At 44.9% G+C, this 15075-nt stretch overlaps 1 protein-coding gene across 5 annotated transcripts in view; it reads right to left on the bottom strand.

Moving 5' to 3' along the window:
* SOAT1 (sterol O-acyltransferase 1) overlaps positions 1 to 15075 on the bottom strand; it is a 45792-nt gene that overhangs the window by 20327 nt on the left and 10390 nt on the right. For 2 of the 5 annotated variants that reach the window (XM_026101007.2, XM_026101009.2), the window contains exon 3: positions 6582 to 6715. In XM_026101007.2, the coding sequence (XP_025956792.1) occupies positions 6582 to 6705 (124 nt within the window). In that variant the 5' untranslated portion in view covers positions 6706 to 6715. Of the gene's footprint in view, positions 1 to 6581; positions 6716 to 9435; positions 9460 to 9932; positions 10054 to 15075 lie in introns of those variants that run through there. The other 3 variants (XM_064515631.1, XM_064515632.1, XM_026101010.2) reach the window with 3 other exon arrangements.

Below are 15075 nucleotides of genomic sequence, written 5' to 3'. Positions count from 1 at the left end.
CAAGAATTACTAATACCATGCATTTTTTGGCTGCATACAAAGATCAATTTCCACAAAAAAAAAGACAAGAATTATTCCTGGTTGCTAAGCATCTCTCACCTCCACAACAAAAAATTACCTCAGCATTTATCACACTGTTATACTTGCTGAATGAAAGCAGTTCAGGGAAAATGATTCAGAAGCGTAAGAGGCTGTTAGAGAGTCCTTTCTCCCACTCAGCTTGTGCACTTTGCTGGAATCAAAATGATGATCCCCCCCCCTCCTCACCAACACCAAGCTTTTCCATGAGCAGAACTGTCCTGTATCTGTCAACAGCTCTAGTCCCCCACTTCAGAATCATGTTAATACCCCCTCATTATAACCACCTTGTGCTTATCTGCTAACCAGCAACACAGACAGAGCTGTTGAATTCAGAGCACACCTCACCTCTTCTGCAAAAAGGTAGGAACTTACATCTTTCTCTTCCACCCAGGTGCCAATCTTCAAGACCCTATCAAGTTTGCTTGAAGCTGTTCAACAATGCCAAAGACGACAGGACACATGAGACTTTGGGGATTGCACTACTTCCTTCGTAAGCCAAGCTACAAAGAGCTATAGCTTTGACCATGTATTTCCTGCCACAACTTGCATTTGAAGTCTTAGTTGCTACAACTACCCAGGAGCGGTTTCCAGGTTGGAAATAAAACATTCTTGACTTAAAGTCTTAAAACATGGACAGTTTTACAGATACCCAATATACCTCTAATGATTGCGCAGGAAAGGAGGTCTGACATGCTCATGTTGTAATTGCTAAATCATGCACAGCGTTCCTTCTGTCACTCCACCCACCCACTAATGTCTGTGCACAGACTACACAGGCTAGAAACATACCAAGGTTTAAAAAGGCTTTAAATCAAGATCTGAATATCTTTAGGGAACTCATGTGACAAACCAAGTAAAAAAACTTGTAAACTCAGTTGCCTCTTATCCAGGATTAAAAAAAGTCTCCTAAAAAAGAGGAAAACCACCCTGAAGTCGTCATTCTGCTGCCTAGCGCTGCCCAATAAACTCACCCCAAGTCACCAGAGAGGAAATACAGAAGCTGTAATTCATCCTCTTTCCGAGTCATTCATCTTCTATTGTGCAAGCTACCACTTATGACCTCAAAGAACATTTGAGAAGAGAACCATCACGTGGTTTTGAGTCTAACAGGAATTGTGCACTAATAGAAATATCAATCTTTGTTTTCCTTTGTCAAAGGAAATGAAAACTGGCTCCCTCTGCATCACTTCGGGTTTGCAGCATCATTACAAAAATCAGACTCCAGCTTGCACAGGACAAGCAACTACATCTTAGCATTTAAAGCAATGTGGGATATGTCTTAAGAGAACAGCAAGTAACTTAAAACTCATAAGTCTCCTTTGAAGATTATTATGAAATAGTAGCAAATTCCACAGGAGACTGAAGCAGGATTTGCTTTGAGAGCATTCTGCTGCACAGAGAAAAGTTTCAGTTTAAAGGGAATTGTGCTCCCTTCCCATCAGAAGGGGCACCGATAAGAACTTTATCTAGCTGACGACTTCTCAGGCTTGTAGAAACTGATTCTTGCGAGATCTTTGACACCTCTGCATCCCTCAAATTCAAAGCAGGCCCAAAAGTCAGAAGAACAAATGAGCAATCTGTAAGCAAGCTTTGTTGCCATAGGAAGCCAGGCTAAAAAAAGATCACCTGAAAATTGAGCAAGGTTCTTTTTGTTAAAAACTTAAGAAATGTAGTTTCACAAAAGATTTTACACACAACCTTTTCCAAAGAGTCTCATTTCCCCTTTTTCAATCTATTCTTGTAAGTGCTATGGACAAGTGACATTAGGATGACTACAGAACCACCCCATTCATATGATGTTAGTGCTGCAGCTCAGGATCCAGCAAAAAGTTTCCATGAGGCTCTATCCAGCACTCTACTGAACAAGCTCTGCAAAACAAACCCTGTTAGAAAGCAGTCAGAAATTCTGCTTAACCACTAAGTCTGAAACTACAGCCAAGGGCACAAATAGGAATAAGTCATCTGAATAGAGGCAGGTCTTTTATGCAGCATCATGGTTTCAGCTTGTAATGACTTCAGCAGCCACAGGAGCTGCCAGTAGTTCAGCACTGAGCCATTCCCGGTCCAACCTGTGGCAGTATGTTTGTCACCAAGCAGTTAGAACAATCCAGGGAGACTGCTGCTGTCTAAATCACTGCAGAGCATTCATGACAAAATGCCACTCTGCAGAAAAACTAATAAAGGCACATGAAGAACAAACTACAGTTTATTGCCACATGTACTTCAAGAAAGCTGTTTCCCAGGAGGATTGGGCAACCTGTCACACCAGACAAGACTGGGCCTGACAGAATCACTCACAGTTCAGAAGGATTTTCCCCTAATGCTATCAAGATTTTAGTTTCAGGATCTCGTTGTAAAGTCCCAGCTACAAACTGATACTTTTGTACCCAGCATTGCCCTACCATAGAAGGATTTAAAAATACTATCCTTAATCTTTCTTGATTGGGCAACTTACCACTAAAGAGCTTACAGCAATACAGACAGGAGTTCCTGTTACTGTCTGATACCTGGATTCCAAGGCTCCCCTAACCACTGGGGGTGTTATCTGAAGGACAGCTATGTTAAAGCCACCATAGCACAAGTCTACTGCAAAGAGAGAAGCTTTCCACGTCCACTGCAATACAACACATGTTAATAATTTGATGCTAGTAACCCTTATCCTGAGTTATGCTAATTTATTTGGCCACTCAGCAGACGGAAGCAAGTTATGACTAGACTGACTCCATAGCTCAGCTGATCTGCTTAAAGAACACAAAGGCCATACGATCTATGTCACCGTGTTGCAGTCTGGCAAGGAGTTCAGTTCGAGATTCAAGCCTGCAGGAACAGAGGACCCCAAAAGACTCTTCCCTAGCAGAAGGAAACACCAGCATTCTCCAGTTTATGAAGAGCCAGCATGTCCCCAGGTTTTTAAATGGAACTTCTCAGCTTTCACCAAACCCACGGGTTGCAAACCAGGAAAGAGTCTAGATTTACCAGAATCCACTTAATCTTACAGCTCTATGTTTGATCCATTTCCCTGAAATACATCCAAGAAACTCAATTCAAACAGCTTAATCCCAAATTCATTAATCCTTAAGTAGAGGCCTGTACAACTCACACTTGTTGCTGCAGGTCAGATGGCAAACAGCAAAGAAGCTTTCTGAATTAATCCCTGCTTCAGAGCACCTTCCTCCTACACTCATCAGTAGGCACACACCATTCATGCAGCTTCGTGAGCTTTCACACCAAGCATGGTCAATAGCAACCTCTTCCTTAGAGGATAACAACTCTTTTTCAAGACCAACTTTACTAAACAGGCTTACTTTAGCAAACAAAGATATCCCACAAAGTTTGTTTGCAGACCAGTCACCAGACTTGCAATCCTTTTCCGATTTCTAGGGAAATAAGGGCAGACTCTACAACCGTCAGTTTCCTATTTTGAGGGGTCAAAGCATTCTAGAAGCTCTCAGATGCATGTGCAAGAGCTATGTCTTCTCTAACCTTTCAAGATCTTTCCAGCTAGTTTCTACTGCAGCCATTCCAGGTAAGACTTCTCTCCCACCAGTAATGCATTATGATCAATACCTCATTAAGCAGAGCAGTTTCAGATTCATTCACGTATTTTCAACTGAAAACAGAAAGAAATACTCTTATTAAGGATGCCTGGCTCTCAACAGGGGATTATTGCTGCCTAGATCACTTGTTGACTCTATGCCAGTACCAAGTCAGATATTTAAATATGACACTGGAGCCAATTCAATGGGGAAAAAAGGAGGTAATGAGACTAAAGTTCAGCTACTCTGGAAGCAAAATTACAGGCTGAATCATTACAAGACACAAACACATCAAAGACAGCAGAATCCTTCTGGCAATCTCAAAGCTATGAACATTTCCACCTTAGTATAAATGTGGAAGGACGTGAATACAAACTGTTCAGTCGTAGAACCTGGCAAGCAATGAGACCATTTCCAGCAACACTGATGGAGCAAGAAAAAACCCACCATGCTATACAAATGGAAGAACTAGGAACTTTCATCTAAAGCCAATATATGGATTCTAATTATGCTTCCAAATTATACTTCCAAACAAGTTCAGGTCAGTCAATGCATTTCAGTTTTAACAGAAAAGGGGCAATTGGCCTAGAGGTCTCTGCAAGGAATTCACACACTTCTGGAAGCAAATCACTTGGCCCCGACACAAACTCAAGTTTAAAAGCAGATTCTGTGCATTAATCACAAGATTCAGATTCATGGGTGAGAAATCACATTAGTGGTTTAGCTTTTCTGCAGGAAGAATTGCCACAAAGTTGCTACTTGCATACAAGTTAGTCATTATGGTCTCTAACCTGGCTGGAATCCCTCGACTGCAATAAACATGCATCTCGTTTAAAATTCTGCACAGCATCCAGTATTAAGATGCCACAGTGTAAATAGAATGTTGCCAGACATATCAAACCATTAGCCTCAAACTGCCTTTGTATATATCAAGACTAAGGCCTGAGGAAAAGCTGTTCACAAGTGAATGGCTAGCACAAAAGAAACCATTCTCCTGAGAAATTCTTCCACCTGAGTTGTTCTTTCACAGAAAGCCTTACTGATTAATAGCATAAACTCTGTAAACATACTGTACAACATTAAGAGGCCACATATTCAGGACATGTGAACACTTTCCTCCGCTTTGGAAACCTTAACAACTTGTGCCAGAGCTGCTGACCTAACCCCACCATACCGAGGAATTTCTGGCCAAAGGGATGCATCTTCCTCATGTTCAATGATATGGTCAGGCATCAGAGACTGACTCCTGTCTCCTACCTGCTGTGGCGCTCATACTGCTTCTTATCACTGTGCCGAGTGGAGCACCTGCAGAAACCGGTACCACTATTGAGTCTTTGTGACATTTCTGCTGATTTGGCAGCAACCCTGAAAGGCAGAGACTCCAAGTCTCAACTAAACAGGATTCTTCTCAGCTTTCCTTCCTGTCCTTTACTGCAGTTTGGACTGTGTTAAAATGTACAGCTTTGCATTTAGCCCCAGACAGGCTCAGATGTAATGTGTCGGTTTAGAATGATATCCAAAAATGAATATTTAGACAGATGTTTTAGCTCCAACCCCAGCGCCAGCCTGCTCACAATGCTACAAATCTTTTTGCCAACTTAAGCCTCAGAGAGAGCGAAATAAGAAAAGGGACATGGTAACTTGCCAGCATTTCACAAAAAGGCAGGAGTCTGCCTAAACAGATCTAACTGCAGGATTATGGCTCTAACACACCTGTGCAACTTAGCTATGCAAAACAAGCATCAAGAGCTCTAATATTACAGCAAAACCCACCAGGCATACATCTATGGATGAAAGCTCAGCACACATTCAAGAGATCTGCCCCAGAACACTTACTTGCTCTGAACCCACCCTATCTTACCTACAGTGACATTGTCACATTTCAGAGGGATTGAAAATGATTATTACAGCTGTATTTAATCTTCATCCACAAGCCAGCAAGAACTCAAATCTATGTTTAAGTTAAGGTGTTTCCATAGATAAAGTAGAAGCCTGCTTCTAGTCTCATAATAATTCCTTTTTCGATAGTCACTAACTCCCTATAAGTTTCTGAAAACAGCATCATCGGAACAGTCACATTGACTGGCATAAAATGTTGGCATCACCAAAACCTTCAAATCTCACTCTACAAGTGGTTTGTGCAATAGTTTTCCCTCCAACATATTTTTTGTGAGAACAAATATGACTCCTCCTGCAGGGTACAGCATAACTCAAGTCCAAGACTATCAGTGTCCATGGAGTCCACAGACAAAACCTAAACTCCCATACAATTCCCCTGCAAATCAAGGAACAGAAAACATAGGGCAGCAACCATCCCACAAAACCAACTAAAGCCATATTACCTCCGATGCAGCCATAATATTAGACTAATACAAATTAAATTGTTTGTTGTTGTATCACACCTTGTCTGGCAGCCAAGGCTAAGACCAGGTAGGTGTTATTAGGACTATTCTTTGTGGCAGCCTACCTCCATCAGTCTGTCGTCATGCACACAGCAGCTTGGTCTGATATATTTAAGACCATTTTGTTCAAAGCCTTCAGGAAGGCACATACAAAAAGCCTGTGTGGAAATAAGAAGTCCCTGAAGTAGTGTTTAAATACACCAGGATTCAAAAAAAAAACGTTGTCAAGATGCATTTACACCGGTTATAGCATTAAAGCCTTTCTTCCTCACCACATATTTCTGCTGTGATAGTTAACCATTTTACCCCAGATCCCTGCAAACACTGCAGCCCATAGCCCCTGAGGCAGAGCTCTGCAGGACAGCACTCCAGTCAGCCTGAATCTGCTGAAGAAATGCCATTGGTACACAGGGAGCTCCACCTTGGGAACCAGTCTAAGAGCAGACTAACTGAAATGACAGCATGAAGGGGCAAGAGCCATGAGCTGGGAAGGACACCTTAGAGGACATCAGGTGTCAGAGACGGAATTAACCCTGAATGGGGGGGGGGGGGGAGATCTCACCATTGCTTGCATTTTGAAATGACCTCTCGCCCTCAGGTCTCCTCTGCATTTCTTCATTCTCGGAAGTCCTGTAGGTTGTAGCAGAGCCAGACTGGCGTTTTCTTACACAGTCTTCACCAGCCATTGTTGTCTAGCTGAACAGAAAAGGATAGGAAATTATTAATGAAGAAACTCATCTATTCTTTACACAGGTTAAGAATAGATTTACACAGCCTTCTTCATACTAAAGTTAGATTTTCTTCCTTCCATTTAAAATGCAAAGCAAGGGTAGGGGATAACAAACGCATACATGCATCGGCCATTTTCTGTGGATCACACTTCCTACTTTTTCCTCTACTACAAGCACTAAAGGAGCAAAATAACCAAGCAAGTTCCCCCATCCTTACTACAATAAACATCCCCCCTTCCCCCCACAAACCTTATAAATAAGTATTTAAAGCGACTTCTCATTCTTTGTGGAATTCTAAAGGCCAAAAAGCCCTTGCAAATGCTTTCTGATAGCCTGTCTGAAAGCAAAACTTGTCTTCCAAGAGATGTAGCATGTTTGCTTTGCAAAATCACCCACAAGATTTTGTCTGAGTCAAACCCCTTCCTGTCAAGCCTTCAGTTTTACTGAAAAAGCAGCTTCCTCAATAGATCCTTGTACTCTATTTGGCCAGACAACAGTTGTATTGCAAACCAAGGGAAAAACAGGAAGAGAAAAGCAGGTTTGAAGTACACTGGATTCAACGACGAAGGTCACAGCTGAGGACAGAACTGCTAGTAGCGAACACCTGAACTACCAGAGTTAGGCTGAAAACACAGAAAATCCCTGTTTAAAGAAGGGGGAGAGGGGAGGAAGGGGACTTTCTGATTTGGTCAAAGTGACATTCCCGCATACACTCCACTAAAGACAGCTCAAGAGACTCTCAGAGGTGTAGCTAGAACCAGGGACAATTATCAGAATAGGACTTCCAGAACACCACACAGGCATATATGTAGTTACATTTACAAACTAATGCCTCTCCTTTATGATGCATTTTTCACCTTGGTGCAAACTCTTTAACAGACTTGTGCTCTGTTGCTAGAGAACAGAATATATGCACTAGCACAGATGAGCCATTAGAGACAGGCAAGGAAAATTCACACATGTGTAGAAAAACTAGAGTAGGCAGAATATAATTATTTAAGGTCCAATTTATTCAAAATACTGAGACCAGCACTTCTGCAAAAGGGAAATGGGACTTTTACAATCACACGCCGTCACAGCCTCAGCTTCCTGCGTTTGTCCCTCCAGCAGAGCAACCTCCCACACTCCTTTTGAGCACCACAAAATACAGGAAGAATTTCGCAATAGAAAACAGCAAACACTAACTCAATCACCAACATTGTTTCTTTCAGTACACTGCCTATCCTAGCCCTGTCCTACAAAAGTCACAGCCAGGTCAAGAAGCTATTAAACAGAGACTATAAAAATGACAAACTTCCCAGCTGACAACTCAGACTATCATAATTTTCATAAAGCAGAATGCATTTACTCAAACACTTCAGAACATAAAAGAAACAGGCAAGAATATGGTAAGTCTTCCTATAGTAAATATGTTCACTAGCGTAGGAAGCTAGTTCAGAGGACATAATCTACTTCCACCAGCTCTGTCAGTAGCTGTTGCTACCATCCTCTTAAATAACCCTCTTAGCTTTAAATGCAACATCGTCACCATCACAAAGACATCACACTTTCCACCTCCCACCTTTCCCACACAGTGCCAAGGACAGACACTACTACATTGTGTCAACATGAAGAATCATTTTGCCCAGCAGGGGCTTATAACTGTACAGAGACCCTGGACAGGCAGACATTTCAATCCTTCCGCTCTTACACATGCAAGATATCCAAAATCCTATCACGCAGTAAGAGTGATCAAATAACTGGGTGCACCAGGGCCCTTAGAGAGCCTATCCAATGCCTCCTCATTGCAGTTAAGTTGTTCTTGGGAGCCACATCCCCCCTGCAAAGGGCACCTATTTCCCAGCTCTAACAGAGGACCAAGAGTTTGTTTCTTCTCTCATCATACTCTCCACCTTCTTCAAGAGGTGATAAAGATATTCCTTCCTCTCCAGTGCAGCTGTAGTACCTGACTGAAAGGCTAAGAGAAAGAAATTAAAAGTAAAGAGATCCAGGATGGGAGAAGGAAGAACCACACATGGAAAAGAGTCAAAGTGATTAAGTCAGAGTTGTGATCATAACTGAACTTTACATAAAGTTGTAACAAAGCAACCCAATTCAGACAGCAGACTTGTTAGAACGCCTTTGTAGCGAAGAAACAAGAACCGTGTTGGGGAATCTAGGAAGACACAAACATTTTCCTTGAGCAGTTTCCATATGGAAAGAGGTATAACATTACAATAACTAAGCATCTATCAGCTCATCAGTCTTTAAAAAGGACATCAGATTTTCTCTCTAATCTCTGCTAGAGCCAAGTCAATCACAACAGAGTGCCAGGGTAAGTCCGAAGTGCACACGGTCTCCTTCGCAGGAGGACGCCTCTCCCTGCCGTTTGGAAATGCTTCCTCCTTCGGCCACCCTCTGAGCACTTGCTGTATACCTGGAATCACCAACGCGTCCCGTTAACAGATTTCCCAGCAGAAACTCACCGATTTTATAGCTATTTTGCTCATATTATAACACTCTTAGAGCGGTGCCAGTAAACCAAGTCCCTCCTCCTTGCCTTCCAAAAATACCACCAATTAAAATTGAGCATGCCTTAGGAGAAAAGCAGCACCTTTCAGGAAGCACACCTCTACATTTCAGGAGGTTTAGCAACACAGCCCGCCACATCACCCGCCTCCAGTAAAGTTTATGCTAAGTAACAACCTCACGCCAAACACCCTTCCGCATCCCGCGGGTTTTCCTGGTGCCTTTAGACATAGTTTTAACTAACGGAGCCGGTGCCGCAGCAGCGGAACCCCTCCTGCGCGAGAGGGACCGAAACCAAGCCAAGGCCATCCCGCAGCTCGCCGACCGCTCAGGAGGAGAAACAGCACGAAACCTCCCCGCGGGAGCCGCCGAAGGCGCCGCCGCGCACGGCGGAGCGGAGAGGCAGCCCCCCCCTCCGCCGACTCCCCGGGGCCAAGGGCGGAGACGTCTCGCCGCGCTGCCCGCACGGTCCTGTCCGAAAGCTGCCGCCCCCCTCCGCCGCGCCGCGGAGACGCCGCTGGCCCGCGGGGGGCGGGCAGGGCCTAACGGCACCGGCGGGGCGGCACCGAGCGAGCCCGCCGGCGCGCGGCCGGGCCGGGGCCGGGGCCGGGGCCGAGGCCGAGGCCGAGGCCGGGCCGGCGCGGCGACCCCGCGCCCCGCCGCAGGAGCGTCACCTCGAGGGCGCCGGCCGCCGGCTCTCCGCGCGCAACGGCTTCCCGCCTCCGCGCGCGGGAGGCCCTCTTCCCTCGGCCCGCTCACGTCACCGCGCAGGGGGAGGGCGGAGCGGCGCCGCCGCCCATTGGCTGGGAGGCGGGCCGGGAGGAGGGGCGGGCCGCGCGGGGCAGCGGGCGCGCCCACGTGCGCCTCACGTGCCGCCCCCGCGCCGCGCGCCCCCGCCCCCCCCCTCCCCCCCAGCACTGCGCCCCTCACAGTTTCCCGCCTCTCCCTTCCGCCCCCACGGCTTCTCTGTCAGCGCGTCGTAACGGCCGGTCGCGGCGGGACGGGGCCGCCGGACTCGTGCTCCCGCCGCCGCCCGCCTTATCCCAGCCCTCTTGAGGCCGGGCTTAAAGATGCGGGAGAGGTGTACATACCCCCCTAGAGATGGGGGGTGGTCGTGGCTGCCCCACCCCGAGGTCCCGGCCAGCTTCAGGCAGCCACCACATATCAACTGCTAAAACCACAGCAGATGGGCACACCCCCCCCCCCCCAAAAAAAAAAAGAAAAACAACCCATGGCACGTGGAAAGTTTATTTCAAAGAACCGGGAGGCCCCACACAGTCAAGGCTGGGAGGCCTCGGGCAGCTCCATGTGTCCTTGTCCTTGGGAAGGAACACGGCAGTTGCTCAACAAGTACTTCACCCGGCTTCTGGGGTTTTCGTGCACACACGTGTCCCCCGCTTTGAACCTCAAACAGCTTTACAGAGGCGAGGATAAAGCTGAATATAAAACAGGATAAATATTTCTAAAGGGAAACAGAATTGGAGCACCTGCCAGTTTGAGAAGCACCAACAAATAGCTTTCTGCACCAAGGGATAAATAATAACAGTCGAAAGTTTTACCCCGGGGACCCTGAGCTCCTCAAGGAAATGTTGTGTGTAAACCAGCAAAGCTGTCGCTCCCCAGTTGGGTGGGAGCCCAGAAAGGGACCCCAGGGGACAGGTCTGCTTCCAGACCCTGCCTGCCTCATCTACAGCCTGAAAAACTGGGTGAAAAGCTCAGATTTGCGCTCTGGTTTCTGTCGTTCGCTGGGAAGAGGCAGGCACATGACGACTGAGTCACTGGAACGCCTCAACAGCAAACAAACTCCAGTAACCTTTCAGGAGCTGCATTTCACAAGTGCAGATGGGAAGGTATTCCCAAAACAGGGACAACTCAGTCACTCATTTTCTACCAGCAGGCACGTATCTTGCCCTGTTTTCGTGACTTCCCTGGGCTACGCACACTACTTGTTTAGATACACCTCCAGAGGTTGTCCCAAAGCTATGACCAGGTTTTAGGATATTTCACAGTTTCTCTCACACTTCACCTTATCAGTCCTGTTCTCTGCTGGTAAAACAAATTTGTTTCGACCAACATGTGCCTGGGGAACATTTTTTTAAATGTTTAACTCTGCTGTGGCTATTTGGACTTTTTTAAAATAATCTTTGGGGACTCTGAGCAGAGTCACTGAGTGAAAAATTTGAAAGAGATTTAGGTTGCAGGAATTGTTTGCAATATTAATCCACCACACATCTTTCACGCTGCTTAGTAAGAGAACTGTTGTAAATGTAAAAGTCAAATCCTATCAGTGCTAACATGCAAGCAACTGCATGGATGATACCACTGGGAATTTTCACATAACTGTGCCACCAACTGCTGCAAGCCCATTTTAACATGTTTCTTAGAGCTACCCTAAAGTCAGACTCTACATGATCACCGGTGCCCTGATGCTGAAAATGCTGCACCAGCTATCTACACTGAAGTGTCTGGTGGTGCCAACATGAGCTGGGTGAGAAAGTGGAAAAGAAAAAAACCTCTAAACTTGCCTAAAGATCAATATGCTGTTCATGAAACTGTTTCATCAAATTAGTAAAACACTAACTCTGGATGGAGACAGCTTTAACAGAAAGGCAGACATAACCTTCTGAGCTAACAAATTTTTCTTATTCTGCCCGTAAAGAGGCAGGAGACAGGTGTCATCATATTTTATTAACACCTCTTAAGAAAAACTCCTCCAGTTACATCATTACCTCTGCTTTTCACCGATGTGCTTGTGTTCTTGATTTTTCCAGGAGCGTGATTTTACATTCATCCTACAAGGTGCATTGCTCAATGATTGCCTAACCACCATTGCTCCCGAGGGCTCCTGGCTGAATCGCTGCGGGGTCGCTTCCCTGTGTTGACATGGAAGCAGTGTCCCTGACCCTGCAGCCCTTTGCTTATGCTTCGCTTGCTCTCACCTCACCTGCACCAGGCAGCCGTTCCTGCCCCATTGATTTCTGCCACTTGTCTCCAGTTCTCTTTTCTTTTTCCCTGATTTTGTGTGCACGTTCAGTATCAGCACTTAGATTGGTGATCCGGTGGACACTGGCTGTGGCTGCCTTAAACCTACCAGCTAAGAGGGAGCATAAAGAAAAGCCTTTGTGTTTATTCTTACCTTCTGCCCAGGGAGGATGGATACAGCCACATTATGACTGGGGGGGGGGGGGTCCATGCAGCCAAGTGGAGGCAGCGTGCGAGGCAGCAGCATGGCCTGTACTGGCCGGCGTTAGAGAGGAGGGGACCGTAGAGGGGCGAGGCAAAGGGTCAAGGCTTTCACATCCCCGCTGGAAAATCTGTGCCTTGTCCTGTTCCTTTCTGCCATTCTTGGCACTGTTGCAAAACTGATGTGATTAACGCTGCCTATTTTTAATTCTGTGTAACTCAGATTTATTTTCTATTTTAGGAATTTTGGTGTCAGTCGTCTCAGGTACTAAGTAGCTGTGGTGGTTTCTGATGCCTGCATTTATTGCCACAGATTTTAACTAGAATAATTCATTCCTTTAAAACTTCTATCTGGCCTTTATAGTGAGTTATCCAAGAGCTTCAATGCTTTCACATATTTTAATATAGTGTAGTATTTCCTACAACATACTGCTTAAAAGTACAGTTTATAATTTCTCATTAATGGAAACAAATGCATGCACCATAGCAATGTCCTACTGTATTAATGAAAGAGCTCCCTCAAGTGGTACAAAATATTGTACACATTCCACCTTTTTTTGAAGTTACATTTTTAACCTTTTAATCTAATACTAATAAAATGCCAGTAAAATCAGATGTATAATGTAAAGCTGGCTATAAGTGTAGCAATGAATAAGCTTCCATCTTTGCATAACCAGAAAAAATGGCACTAAGACTGAGACCAAAACTCAAACAGCCAAGTGCTGCCATTAAAAATGACATTTAAGAAACTGTAGAGGATTTCAGGCTGATCAGTAATGCATGACTGAATTTTGGCAAGAAGACCTAAAACTAGTTCCAGCAGATATCATGTTGTTGAGGATGTCTGATGTATTTATAAATCTTAAAGATTATTTTTTAAAGCTCAGGTTCAAGTTTTCACAGTTCCTGCTATCACTATATCAAGATTTTGCATGTAATTACCCTTGCTCCTCTTTACTTCGTGTGAGGCATACAGTTTTCAAAATATTTGGTGACAGAGATTGAGCTTAGCAGACTCATGGGATAAGACAGAAGCAGCAGGAATCAAACTCAGACTTCAGAGAGCAATTCCTTGTGCAGTTACGTTCCAAGCAACAAAGTCGCAGGTGTTTTGCTGGCAGATGGAACAGTCAGAAAGAAACAAGCTCATCTCTTTCAGCAGAGGGCAGTGGTATCCTTACTCAAGCATCACACCACTCCTTGCTCCTGGACTGAAATCATCCTTTAAAGGGTGAAGTCCTGCAGCCACCAGCAGGTTGCCGGCCTCCACTCAGAGCTCAGCAAATTAAGGGTTGAGCTTCTTGACCTGACCAAACAGGAGACACAGCAGCCAACTTCATTGCTGTGATTCCACTGCTCAAGTGTGAAAAGGGGGAACCTGCATTATTTTCTGAGAGGCAAATAATTTTCCTTTTCCCTACCATTTTTGAAGTAATCAGATTAATCCTGCCAACTGGGGTGGTGTATTAGCTTTTTTTTGTAATGAGGGGGTTATTTCTTCAGCACAGTTAAAAAGGAGATCCTGCTAATCTGTTGAACACCAAATTAGGAAAGATATTGAATCTGTATAGGTATAATTACTGGGTAACCTTGCTAAGCTGAGCTGTGTTTTCTGAAACTGTTCTTTACTTTCCGTAACACAACCAGCTTTCCCTCTCTTTTAGGCTCAGAAACAATTTCATCAGGGTCCCAACCACATTATGCCATTATAATCATTCTTCTTGGGGCACCAGCTCAAACCAGCCTCAGATTTATTTTGCAGCATGTTCTGCTGCTTATTAAAATTGCATGAAAAAAATTGAAACCGCCTCAATGAGAGAGTCTCTGAAGTTGTAACAGCAGAAACACACTGCATAAAATGTGCAGTCAACCCTGGAAGAGTAACTTCAGAGATTAGTTCCAGAACAAACAGGTCTAGTTAATGGTATTGACTCATCAGCTTTTAAGGGCTTTCTAAATATTTTTTGTGGAAACGGCACTGAATTTGGCCAGGCTCTCCTTCCCGTTCCTACAGTAGCAACTCTACATGTTGTTTGAGACTCCACAGATTGCCAGCTGTGTTGTAGAGCTGGGACCCGTCCATGTGAAAGTAAGACACAGTAGGTGGAAGACTAGACATTTTACACCTAGTATAATGCCTGCTTACTACTCCTTAGGTCATTTGCCCCTCACTGTAGCTGTGGTGGCCCTCACAGCACGTTGTGTGGCACTGGTCTGGATGGAGATGGCTGGGTGCCTTCTCCCCGCTGGCAGTTAACATCTTGCTGTGCCTGCCATACGTCTGAGTTTTGATCCTTTCAGACATCAGTCCACAAATGCTTCAGATGTCCTAAATTTGGTCTTCAGTCCAAATGCTAGCTTAAAAAGGGGAATTTACTGGCATGTTACAAATAAGGAGAAAGCAAAAAAGAATGAGGAATTTAACAACTACAGAAGTGCACAAGCAGGTATCAGGAAAAAAAAAGTGGATATGTCATGTGACATGTCATGTCAAAAATGTCATGTGATACAATTCTGAAAGATGATTCTGGCCTTCGTATATCCTCTTTGTGGTGTTTCTTCTGCAACAAAGGGAACCTAACACTGCATCTCAGAAACAACTGAGGATTCCTCTAATACAGAAAGGCCCAGAGC

Source organism: Dromaius novaehollandiae, chromosome 8 (assembly GCF_036370855.1).
Source record: "Dromaius novaehollandiae isolate bDroNov1 chromosome 8, bDroNov1.hap1, whole genome shotgun sequence".
NCBI lineage: Eukaryota > Metazoa > Chordata > Aves > Casuariiformes > Dromaiidae > Dromaius > Dromaius novaehollandiae.
This window is presented reverse-complemented; position numbering and strand designations above follow the sequence as displayed.